Source organism: Calliphora vicina, chromosome 4, assembly GCF_958450345.1.
Source record: "Calliphora vicina chromosome 4, idCalVici1.1, whole genome shotgun sequence".
Lineage (NCBI taxonomy): Eukaryota > Metazoa > Arthropoda > Insecta > Diptera > Calliphoridae > Calliphora > Calliphora vicina.
In genome coordinates this window covers 109,151,990-109,166,060 of record NC_088783.1, presented here as the reverse complement: position 1 = coordinate 109,166,060, position 14,071 = coordinate 109,151,990, and the positions used below count along the sequence as shown (strand labels likewise).

General features: G+C 29.3%; 1 protein-coding gene across 1 annotated transcript in view; it reads right to left on the bottom strand.

Moving 5' to 3' along the window:
* Window positions 1-12,157, bottom strand: part of LOC135958670 (uncharacterized) — a 37,915-nt gene extending 25,758 nt beyond the window's left edge. Inside the window, exon 1 of the mRNA XM_065509562.1 lies at window positions 12,009-12,157. Within this exon, the coding sequence (XP_065365634.1) occupies window positions 12,009-12,157 (149 nt within the window). The remainder of the gene's footprint in view (window positions 1-12,008) is intronic.
* Between the last annotated feature and the right edge of the window lie 1,914 nt (window positions 12,158-14,071).

Here is a 14,071-nt window from a genome sequence, read left to right as displayed (position 1 = left end):
AATTAATATTGAGAAACAAACAAGTGGTTAAATTCTTCGAATTCCTTTACTATAATTTATAATTATCTGTTTGTGGGTTCTTTTGTAAGGCATTTTTCTTGGGAAAACCTTATTTAAATTTCTATAAGTAACAAAAGCAATTGTTTCAATTCTTGCGGTTTGTGTACTAGAATTGTAGTTGACCCACTTTATATTATTACTTTATATATTCAGTGCTGCTTCATTTCACCTTGCTCTTTCTTTTAAGTATTTCAAAGCCAATTATGTGGTAAGTCAGTCAATGATTATTGTCCTATTGGAAATAGGAAATACCAGAAAATAACAATAACCTCAACTTTGGTTTAGAAGCTATTGTAAATTAAATTAGAGTTGAGTGATTTTTATTTCACAATCAGCTAAAGTAACATAGAAAATGTTTCTCTAGACTTTGCTGCCTCTTGCAGTGAATGAATTTGTAGGTGCATAGCTTATAATAATCTTAGAAATATTTTATTAAATATTTGAAGAACAAACAATAAACATTTTTGATTTAATAACATCAATTTTCTTATTAAGAACTTCAATAATGAATTATTTTAAATAAATATAGAATTCTATAATCTCTTATCTGTCTTGCCCTTTAAAAATTTTTAAAATCGCTTAAATAGTTCTAAAGTTATGAAATATTTTGTAGGAATATCTCTTAATTAATATTAATCATACGCCTAGTATTACACCTTTTTATTTTAATTCACCAAATGTATGACTAAGAACATCAATATTCAGTGCAGATTTTTGTAACGCCCAAAAATATTAGTCTAACACCCACCTTAAAGTATACCGATCGACTTGGAATCCCTTTCTGAAACGATGTTCGTCCGTCTGGCTGGCTGGTTGTCTGTCCATATAAACCTTGTGCGCAAAGTACAGGTCGCAATTTTGAAAATATTTCGATAAAATTTGGTACGTATAATATTTTTGGCTCAAGGACCAAGCCTACTGAAACTGGCTAAAATCGGGCCATTATTTCACCTAGCCCCCATGCAAATGTCCTCCCGAAATTGGACTTTATCGGTCATAAAAGTTTAATTTATATATGTATCTCCACAAATTGCGCTCCAAATAAGTTTTATATACAAAAAATTCATGTCACCAAATTTTGTTACGGTCGGTCCATAATTAGTCATAGCTCCCATATAGACCCGCTTCCGAAAATCACTTTAACGTGCATAAATCGCTTAAAAATGTTGGAATACACACAAAATTCAACGTAGTAAACTTTCATATAGACATAAAACACACGACCTAATTTCATGGTGATCGGTCCATAATTGGTCTTAGCCCCCATAAAGGCCCACTTACGAAAATCTTTCAAAAATATAAATTATTGAAATTTTAAAAGGAAAATATTTTTGCTCTTTTACTTAGTGTAGGGACCATATTTTCTTACTTGTTTTTAATAACACTGTGTGTAATTTTTTATGTCATGGAAATATAACCATATGCGGACACCAGCTGCCTAAAAGTATGCTTTAGTTTATAATAATTTAATAGTTTATGGCCCAAAACACTTAATTCCTTTGGTTTTTTCTTACTAACTTATATTGACCTACCTAAACGGTGTTAAGAATCATTCCTAGAAAGTTCATATGTTCTAGAAAGTTGTTTATTGAGATCTTAGGTACATTTTTGTAGTTGACGGTTTCCTTGAATTTTGAACGGTTTGCTACCTATGGAACTGAACAGGGGAAAAAAGGTAAAAAATCGATTTTAAAGTTTTTTTTTGCGATTTTGATCTTGAAGATGAAGTTTTCTTTTGATTTTATACGTTCCTAATGAAAAGGGTTACAACTTTGCCTCAGAGAGTAAATAAAAATTCCGAATTGTTTGCAAGATATGAGCCTGAGAAAATTATCACTTTTTTACAAAAATGACATCTAGGTCCCAAATCATTGGGGGCCCATTAAAAAAGGTGCATGACTTTGGGCAAAACTGGCATACATTGGTATTTTTTTTTTGTCTTTTATCACGTAGTGGTGTCCTTATATGGTTATATTTTTGCACCGTGTAAATGTAGAATTGTCTCATCTTTCATTCACTTTAAAAAATTTAAAAATCGCTTCATTAGTTCTAAAGTTATTAAATAGTTTATGTGAATACTTCTTAATTAATATCAATCATACGCATAGTTACAGACATAATTTTGCTATGACTTAAAATTTTTTTTTTTTTTAAATTTTTAACTTTTATTTTGAAACAGTTGTAAAATATGAATTTATTCAAAATATTGGCCATTGCTAGCTATGACCTTTTTCCATCTTTCCACCTTTCTGTCAGCATATGGATTCCGATTCCAAAGACCTGCTCATCTTTTGAGGCCAAGAAGGAATCAAGCCAATATCGGATACTCTGTTCCAAAGTGAAGCGTATCACAGAGAGAGTGTTTTGAATTGATTGAAACAAATAGTAGTCGGACGGGGCACAGTATGGACTATAAAGCGGGTGAAGAAAAACTTTCCAACCACTTCAACTTAGAACATATAGCCGAGTGTTGTCTCCATCATAACAATAACAATATTACAATTTCATATCTGGCCAATGCTCACTTCAAACGAATCAGTTGCTTTAGGTATAAATTCCCTGTGATGGCCTGGGAATACGACCCTTTTGGTCCCGAGTTTACGATATCTTACACTTCAGGTTATTGTAATGGATCTATTCTTCATCGCAAGTAATGATTCGGTGCAAAAATTATGTTCTTTTATAGCGTTAAAGCATCACTTCGGACATGCAAAATAGTCTTTCAAGGTCTACAGGCATCAATTCATATGGTAGCTAATTTCCCTGCTTTTGGATGAATCCTTCTGCTTGAAAATGTTTTCGATTTGCTGAGCAGCTCCCAATGAATTTACAAGCTCTTGTTGAGTTTTGTAACAATCTTCATAGAGTAATGCCTACAATTCTTGGTCTTTAAACTGTTTTGGCTGGCCTGGGCGATCTTTGTCGTCCGTGGCAAACCACCTCTCGCTCATTGAAACCGATGGAACACATTCTACATAAGCTTTGGTGAGTAATCTGTGGGCCTCAGAGGCACTGTTTTGCACAGAAATTAAATATATGTTATATAAGTGGTAAATTCCATAAATGTTAGAGAAATGTAAAAAGTTTCTGTATTAAAAAATATTAATTTTCCATCCTGCTAAGAAAATTTTAATTTTACTAATGAATAAATACCAAATTTATTAAGTAAAACATCTAATGTTTCTATTCGGATTTATATAGAAATTTATTATTTTCATTAAATGCTTAGTTTCTTATGGAAAGCTTAATTTAAAATTTTCCACTTGTAGGCGTATGATTTATATTAATTTCGAGGTTGTTATAGAAAAATGGCTATAACTTTTTTAGTTTTCTGAAAACTTTAAACTTCAATATCGGAAATGAAAGATAAAATATTAAGCTAAATAAAATAGATTTTTTATTTATCAAAAATTATATTGTTTCTCTTACAGTATCCTTAAAATTTCATTTTAAATTTTCTTTCAATTAAAATATTTTAATATTGAATTTCTCTACGTATCTTTTCAATTATTTCCGCCTTATGCATCCTAATACAACTGACCTCTTTGCATTAAATCATTATCCTTTAATATTCAAAGTCCTTATAAAACACAAAATCTACTTTTGGGTAACGTTAAATAATCTTATTTGTAGCATACTTAAGGGCTGCTACTAAACAACGCCAAACAAAGTAATCAAAATAAAAATAATGAATGAATGAAATTTAAATGACGTAAGCAGACATTGTTATAAAAATAAATATTTTATCCGCCTTTTTTTGGGGAGAAATCTGTCAAGTAACATAAACAAATGCGTGCTGGAATTATGAATACTTCATTCTAAAAATAAAATTCCATGTAAAAATATATTTTCCAAATATTGTTAAGATAAAAAAACTCTGTCAGATATAATATTGTTACGTTTTAAATTTATAATACTTTCAAAAGGGGATTTTAGTCAGACATGAATGTTTGTTGTTTATTGCCAATATTCTGACTTTAAATTTAAAATGTTAACCCCAATTTTAACAATGTCTTGTTACTTTTTAACATCATGTTTTATATGAAACCATAATAACCACTCATGAAAATGGGTTTCACTTTTCTAAACCTGTTCTTTTTCTAATTTTCCTTTTTCTATATTTTTTCTTAACACTTGACGTCATTGTCAACAATTTTAAAGGTTTAATATTTCTTGCTTTGTGGTTTTCTACCACCAGTATAACAAACCTGCTACAAAAACTATTACATACCACCCGACATTTAACTTTAACTTTTAAATAACCTGTCAAAGTAGGTGGTGTACTTGTATTTCATGACATATTTAATTCTACTTTGTTCTTGCTATTGTGTTTCAGCACGTGATTTTGTATTACGTCTGTTGCAGTTTATAAGAGCGCTCGTGTCCCATAACAGGAATATTTCCCTGTTTTGGTATGCAAAAGTGCAACACGACATACCTACTCAGTGCAAAAATAGTCATGACCTAAAAGTATGCTATAGTTAAAGTCAAAACAAATTTTAGCATACAAAACGTGCTGTAGATGTAAATGGGTGGTTAACAATATTTTTTAAATTTGTATAATAGTAAACAAATGTATAAATATTAGCTACCCAAAACACGTAGTAGTGTATTCTTTTGTTATATTTGAATTACAGATTGCTTGATTTTGAAAATATTATGCATTAAGTTTTTCCGCCTCTCATTCGTCTGCTTCTGTATATTTGAGTTTTTAATATATTTTATTTTTTTTAACACGTATTTTATTCATTAAGTTTATTAAAGATATAAATATTTCAATGGAGATTCATAGTCATAGTCTAGTCATAGTCTAGTCATAGTCTAGTCATAGTCTAGTCATAGTCTAGTCATAGTCTAGTCATAGTCTAGTCATAGTCTAGTCATAGTCTAGTCATAGTCTAGTCATAGTCTAGTCATAGTCTAGTCATAGTCTAGTCATAGTCTAGTCATAGTCTAGTCATAGTCTAGTCATAGTCTAGTCATAGTCTAGTCATAGTCTAGTCATAGTCTAGTCATAGTCTAGTCATAGTCAAGTCATAGTCAAGTCATAGTCTAGTCATAGTCTAGTCATAGTCTAGTCAAGTCATAGTCTAGTCATAGTCTAGTCATAGTCTAGTCATAGTCTAGTCATAGTCTAGTCATAGTCTAGTCATAGTCTAGTCATAGTCTAGTCATAGTCTAGTCATAGTCTAGTCATAGTCTAGTCATAGTCTAGTCATAGTCTAGTCATAGTCTAGTCATAGTCAAGTCATAGTCTAGTCATAGTCTAGTCAAGTCATAGTCTAGTCATAGTCTAGTCATAGTCTAGTCATAGTCTAGTCATAGTCTAGTCATAGTCTAGTCATAGTCTAGTCATAGTCAAGTCATAGTCAAGTCATAGTCTAGTCATAGTCTAGTCATAGTCTAGTCAAGTCATAGTCTAGTCATAGTCTAGTCATAGTCTAGTCATAGTCTAGTCATAGTCTAGTCATAGTCTAGTCATAGTCTAGTCATAGTCTAGTCATAGTCTAGTCATAGTCTAGTCATAGTCTAGTCATAGTCTAGTCATAGTCTAGTCATAGTCTAGTCATAGTCTAGTCATAGTCTAGTCATAGTCTAGTCATAGTCTAGTCATAGTCTAGTCATAGTCTAGTCATAGTCTAGTCATAGTCTAGTCATAGTCTAGTCATAGTCTAGTCATAGTCTAGTCATAGTCTAGTCATAGTCTAGTCATAGTCTAGTCATAGTCTAGTCATAGTCTAGTCATAGTCTAGTCATAGTCTAGTCATAGTCTAGTCATAGTCTAGTCATAGTCTAGTCATAGTCAAGTCATAGTCAAGTCATAGTCTAGTCATAGTCTAGTCATAGTCTAGTCAAGTCATAGTCTAGTCATAGTCTAGTCATAGTCTAGTCATAGTCTAGTCATAGTCTAGTCATAGTCTAGTCATAGTCTAGTCATAGTCTAGTCATAGTCTAGTCATAGTCTAGTCATAGTCTAGTCATAGTCTAGTCATAGTCTAGTCATAGTCTAGTCATAGTCTAGTCATAGTCTAGTCATAGTCTAGTCATAGTCTAGTCATAGTCTAGTCATAGTCTAGTCATAGTCTAGTCATAGTCTAGTCATAGTCTAGTCATAGTCTAGTCATAGTCTAGTCATAGTCTAGTCATAGTCTAGTCATAGTCTAGTCATAGTCTAGTCATAGTCTAGTCATAGTCTAGTCATAGTCTAGTCATAGTCTAGTCATAGTCTAGTCATAGTCTAGTCATAGTCTAGTCATAGTCTAGTCATAGTCTAGTCATAGTCTAGTCATAGTCTAATAATACCATTCCTATAGAAAATATAAAAACTAGGTCGTTAGTCTTTTACTTTTGTACTCATTATGTACGTAGTTATTTTTATGTAGAGCCCTCCTCTCACCCTTCCATGGTACGTGACAATACTATTTAATAAGTCAATTGTTTGAAATAAATGTAACATAACAAACTACATTCCTGACTCAGTATGTTCCTACAGACGGCTTTATAAAATAAATGGTATGTATGTATATTGCTTAATGTAAACAGCAAAAATATTTGTTGAGAGCATAATAGAATAGTTGAGAATATTTAAATCACTGATGTGTCAATAAATTTTTTATTTTAAAAATTGTTTTAAAAAAATAATGAAAACTATATTAAACAGTTAAAATATTTCCATGGAATTCTAGGAATTAATATTTTTTTTATATCTTTCTGTGAAAATTAAATTAAAAGTTATTAAAATTAATGTAAAACAAGAAATAATTGTGTTAAACAATTGTCACAATTATGTTAAATATTGATTATGAAACATTCAGATTAATGGTTTATATAAAGTGGTGTATGAGTATTATTAATTAATTAAAATCACTCATGCGTCTATATATGAACAGGATAAAAACCTGAAAATTATTTTTTATATTGTTAAAATTGTTAAAGGTAAATTACAATTACAATTAATTTTAATTTTCATGTTTCTTCATTTGATTTGTATTGGATGTATGTAGCTTTTGCCAGTTTTGATTAATGTCTGAAACAAATCACGTCCTTTTACTTATTACCTGTATCTGTAAGTATTTGTTACGAAAAATTCTTGTGTATCACCGTTGCTTCTTAAGAAAGCCATCACCAAACAGATGTTGGTAACTGGAAGGTAAAGCCAGAAAGTTGATTATTTAATTTTCCATCCAAACCTTGTATCCTAAATGTATTTTATTTGCTCATTTTGTTTGAATGTTTTCGTGACAGTACGTGTTATGTGTTACTGCTGAGTGTCAGCTGAATGTCTGTGTAACATATGGAATATTACAACATTTAAATTTCTGTGTTAAGTGAAGTGTTGACGGAATGTTTTATAATCAATATTTAACTCTATTGCGACAATTATTTAACACAATTACAATAAAAATTCTACTTAATCGTTTATTGTTTTACATTAACTTAAATCCAATTTAATTAAATTTCCACAGAAAAAATTTATGTAAATATTAATTCATATAATTTCATGCGAATATTTTATTTTAACAGTTTTCATTATTTTTATTGTTTTAAATTAAAATGTTAAATATTTTTAATTTTTTGCATTGTTTACCTCATGTAAACATTGAGTTTTAAGTCATTCTTACACATTTTAATTATTTTCTTTGATGTATAGGGAGACATATTAATTGTTTACATTATTTACATGATGTAAACAATAGATAAATAATGTTTTATTTAAGATTTTTACACATTTTTATTGTATTGACTAAAAATATAAAATATTTTTAATTTTAATTTACGATGTAAACAATAGTTAAATAATGTTTTATTATAGATTTTTACACATTTTTATAGTTTTAAATTAAAATATAAAATATTTTTAATTTTTTGCATTGTTTACCTGATGTAAATATTGAGTTTTAAGTCATTTTTACACATTTCAATTATTTTCTTTGATGTATGGGGAAACATATTAATATACATGATGTAAACAATAGGTAAATAATGTTTTATTAAATATTTTTACACATTTTTATTGTGTTGACTAAAAATATAAAATATTTTTAATTTTTTACATTGTTTACCTCATGTAAATATTGGGTTTTAAGTACATTTTTATACATTTTAATTATTTTCTTTGATGTATGGGGAAACATATTAATTGTTTACACGATGTAAACAATAGGTAAATAATGTTTTATTAAATATTTTTATACATTTTTATTGTGTTGACTTAAAATATAAAATATTTTTAATTTTTTACATTGTTTACCTCATGTAAATATTGAGTTTTAAGTCATTTTTACACATTTCAATTATTTTCTTTGATGTATAATGAGACATATTAATTGTTTACATTATTTACACGATGTAAACAATAGTTAAATAATGTTTTATTAATTATTTTTACACATTTTTATTGTGTTGACTTAAAATATTAAATATTTTTAATTTTTTACATTGTTTACCTCATGTAAATATTGAGTTTTAAGTCATTTTTACACATTTCAATTATTTTCTTTAATGTATGGGGAAACATATTAATTGTTTACATTATTTACACGATGTAAACAATAGGTAAATAATCTTTTATTAAAGATTTTTACAAATTTTTATTGTGTTGACTTAAAATATAAAATATTTTTAATTTTTTACATTGTTTACCTCATGTAAATATTGGGTTTAATTGTTTACATTATTTACATGATGTAAACAATAGGTAAATAATCATTTATTAAAGATTTTTACACATTTTTATGGTTTTAAATTAAAATATTAAATATTTTTAATTTTTTGTATTGTTTACCTCATGTAAACATTGAGTTTTAAATCATTTTTACACATTTTAATTATTTTATTTGATGTATGGGGAGACATATTAATTGTTTACATTATTTACATGATGTAAACAATAGGTAAATAATCTTTTATTAAAGATTTTTACACATTTGTATGGTTTTAAATTAAAATATTAAATATTTTTAATTTTTTGCTGTTTACCTCATGTAAACAATTGGTAAATAGCAGCTAAATATGAATTTAGTCAAACTTAAAATATATGTTTATCAACAATTTTTTCTATTATTTACCTGGATAAAGATAATGATTTAAAAATCTTAGTATATTCTGCTGAAGGTTATATAATTTTCTGCATATTCTGAAATTGTATAGCACTCGTACTTGTTTACATTCATGTCAATTTTAAATATAGTTTATACTTCAGTATTTTTATTTCAATTATTATTTATTCTGCCACTATTTTGTAAATAAAAATTTAAATGTTTGTCTCTTAGTAGCAGCATCTGTCAGCAAAACATCTCTATTAAGCAATTTTATTTTTTAAATAAATAAAAACACACATTTAAACTTAACACTAATAAAAACATTATTTCCAAAGACGCTGTATGTAAGTATGACTGTAAGATGTATAAGACTATTATTAATGCGTTGTTGTGTCCACTTGACAAATGACAATGACATCTTTATACATTTACCAAAAGGAAGACAAATGAATAAGCTAAAACTATCTGTGTACTTTGACATTGTTAATAGCATATGCTAGAATTCGGTTTAGCAACATGTTGTTCAAGAAAGTGGCTGTATTAAAGAGAGAGTATGAAGTTGTTCTATTACGTAGTCACTATTATTAATCATGCTGTTGTCATTTATTGGTGGCTAATGTGTGATTTTATAGTATTTGTTGTTTTCCTATCAGACAGGATAGGGAAATTATGGTATGTTTTAGTATCTGTTCATCTGTACTATAAATATGATAGGGCATAATCGGCCATTAAACTGCAATCAAAAGGCTAGCTATATGCGGCTCCATATTGACAAGGAAAATCAGCTACTCCTCGAGGCTTCATCTTAAAGCCCTTAAACAAGTATCGCATGTAGTAAACTAATCATCTGACCACCTTAAATTTCTCAATTTAATGAAACCTAAAAAACAATGATACGGAGGTATCAATTGTCGACAACCTTTAAATTAAATATAGATGAAAATTTCTAAAAAATAACTTTCTGTAACATTAAAACCCCAATTTGTATTGCAGATGTATTGCCTGTATTTTTACACCTGTTTATTTTTCTGTCTGTAAATATTTTATAAATTAATTTATCAAATTGTTTAGCATATCTTTTAGAGGCAAATATCAGATAGAAAGAGAAAGTGATAAGGATCTAATTACAGATTAATTTGTTTTTGTTACAGTATAATATTTTATTACTAGTTACACATATAATTAGTAAATTGTAAAATTATTTATAATAATACACAATTTTAATGACATGTTTAATTTTAAATTTTATATGAAAATTGTGTTCAACAGTACGTATGATATTTGTAAATAATATAAGCAACAATCATACGCCATGTTGTCTACAGACTTTTGATTATAATTTAAAACAAGTAAGAAAGTATGGTCGGTCAAGCCCGACCATATAATACCCTACACTAAGTAAAAGAGCAAAAACATTTTGCTTTTAAAATTTCCATAATTTATATTTTTGAGTGATTTTCGGAAGTGGGCCTTATATGGGGGCTATGACCAATTATGGACCGATCACCATGAAATTAGGTCGTGTGATTTATGTCTTAATGAAAGTTATTTCTGTTGAAGTTTGTGTATATACCAACATTTTTAAGAGACTTATGCTCGTTTAAGTGATTTTCGGAAGTGGGTCTTATATGGGAGCTATGACCAATTATGGACCGATCACCTTGAAATTAGGTCGTGTGATTTATGTCTTAATGAAAGTTATTTCTGTTGAATTTTGTGTGTATACCAACATTTTTAAGAGATTTATTTACATTAAAGTGATTTTCGGAAGCGAATCTATATGGGAGCTATGACTAATTGTAGACCGATCGTAACAAAATTTGGTGACATGATTTTTGTATATATGAAACTTATTTGGAGCGAAATTTGTGGAGATACATATATAAATTAAACATTTATGACCGATAAAGTCCAATTTCGGAAGGACATTTGTATGGGGGCTAGGTGAAATAATGCACAAATTTCAGCCAGTTTCAACAGGATTCGTCCTTGGGACGAATAAATAATATGTACCAAATTTGATCGAAATATCTTTAAAATTGCGACCTGTAATCTGCGCACAAGGTTTACATGGACAGCCAGCCAGACGGACGGACGGACATCGTTTACTCAGAAAGTGATTCTAAGTCGAGGTTTACATGGACAGCCAGCCAGACGGACGGACGGTAGGTGTTAGACCAATATTGTTGGGGGGTTACAAACATATGCACAAACGCATTATACCCTCCCCACTATGGTGGTGTAGGGTATAAAAACCAGTAAGAGAGCTATAATTGGCTGTTTCGATTATTTTATAACCTTCATCAAAGTATTTTTTTTTATTTTTTTTTTGCTGACAATTTTTTTTTGGTGAAACTATTTTTTTTATATCTCAGTAATTTATGGGACGATTTTCTCGCTTTTAAATAGTAACCAAACCGGGTCTATAGCGAATATATTGATGTCTGAATCAGGCATGTAAATTATTGGAAGGCTAAGGAAAGTTGATTTCAACATTCGGCCGCACAATATTAAGATAGAGCGACATGGCTATATCGGTTGCTCTATCTATATTGATTCAGAATATATATATTTTATGGGGTCGCACACCTTGGAGTATAATTAAGTATGAATAAATAAGTCTTAAATATTAAAACATTTATTTACATAAACCAATTTGTATGTTGGATTTTTTTTCATGCCTTCATTTATATACATTCAAAACAGTTTTATATTTTTCTTATTATAAAAAATATTATCTTTAAAATGAGATTTTGTATTTATCTCTGTAGTTAAGTTATTAGCAAGTCCTTTGTTTTATTCTTCATAAATTTTAAAGACCTTTTTATATGCTTCATACATTTGGAAGTCCTTTTTCCATTGTTTATTAATTTATAATGTAAAAATATTTTGAAAGAACTAACTTACCTGTCATGTTGCTCTGTTTTGGCTTGTTGCTCTTTTGGTGCTGTAGAATGATGTTGTTGATTTTTATCCTTTTCATGTTCTTTTTCCAATTCACTTTCAGTTTTCTTGTCTTTATCCTTGTCATTAATTTTATCTTTGTTTTCTGTCATGTTGGTCGAATGGTTTTTAGAAATGTTGTTTTGGGAAAACAAATGAGTTTTTTTTGGTTTTATTATTTAAATTGTTTTTGCAATTTATTTATTGTTTAAATGTTTTCATTCTTTATTTTTATTTTAAGATCTTTTGTAATTTTAGTTTTTTTCCATAGATCTTGATGATTAAAAACCTAAATTTAAATAAAAAAATTAATGAAAAAATTATTATTAACTTCTATTCTTTTTAACATTGTAAATGGTGTGGTTTTGTCATTTTGTATAGATTTCAATGAAATCATTATCCTTGCTCAGTTTTTGCCTGAAAAATTATCTGTCATTTGTCATCTTGATATCACTGACAAGGATTAACAGCTTCTTAGTAATTGTAATTCCCACAAAAGTCATATTTATACTCCTAGTTCTATTAATCACTAGAAAGTTCTGCAATTTTAAAATGGAATTTATTATTTTATCAAAGAACTAAATGTATTTAAAAATTAAGCTGTTTATTTACTAACATCTGAACTGAACTAGAACTGAACTAGAACTGAACTAGAACTGAACTAGAACTGAACTACAACTGAACTAGAACTGAACTAGAACTGAACTAGAACTGAACTAGAACTGAACTAGAACTGAACTAGAACTGAACTAGAACTGAACTAGAACTGAACTAGAACTGAACTAGAACTGAACTAGAACTGAACTAGAACTGAACTAGAACTGAACTAGAACTGAACTAGAACTGAACTAAAACTGAACTAAAACTGAACTAGAACTGAACTAGAACTGAACTAGAACTGAACTAGAACTGAACTAGAACTGAACTAGAACTGAACTAGAACTGAACTAGAACTGAACTAGAACTGAACTAGAACTGAACTAGAACTGAACTAGAACTGAACTAGAACTGAACTAGAACTGAACTAGAACTGAACTAGAACTGAACTAGAACTGAACTAGAACTGAACTAGAACTGAACTAGAACTGAACTAGAACTGAACTAGAACTGAACTAGAACTGAACTAGAACTGAACTAGAACTGAACTAGAACTGAACTAGAACTGAACTAGAACTGAACTAGAACTGAACTAGAACTGAACTAGAACTGAACTAGAACTGAACTAGAACTGAACTAGAACTGAACTAGAACTGAACTAGAACTGAACTAGAACTGAACTAGAACTGAACTAGAACTGAACTAGAACTGAACTAGAACTGAACTAGAACTGAACTAGAACTGAACTAGAACTGAACTAGAACTGAACTAGAACTGAACTAGAACTGAACTAGAACTGAACTAGAACTGAACTAGAACTGAACTAGAACTGAACTAGAACTGAACTAGAACTGAACTAGAACTGAACTAGAACTGAACTAGAACTGAACTAGAACTGAACTAGAACTGAACTAGAACTGAACTAGAACTGAACTAGAACTGAACTAGAACTGAACTAGAACTGAACTAGAACTGAACTAGAACTGAACTAGAACTGAACTAGAACTGAACTAGAACTGAACTAGAACTGAACTAGAACTGAACTAGAACTGAACTAGAACTGAACTAGAACTGAACTAGAACTGAACTAGAACTGAACTAGAACTGAACTAGAACTGAACTAGAACTGAACTAGAACTGAACTAGAACTGAACTAGAACTGAACTAGAACTGAACTAGAACTGAACTAGAACTGAACTAGAACTGAACTAGAACTGAACTAGAACTGAACTAGAACTGAACTAGAACTGAACTAGAACTGAACTAGAACTGAACTAGAACTGAACTAGAACTGAACTAGAACTGAACTAGAACTGAACTAGAACTGAACTAGAACTGAACTAGAACTGAACTAGAACTGAACTAGAACTGAACTAGAACTGAACTAGAACTGAACTAGAACTGAACTAGAACTGAACTAGAACTGAACT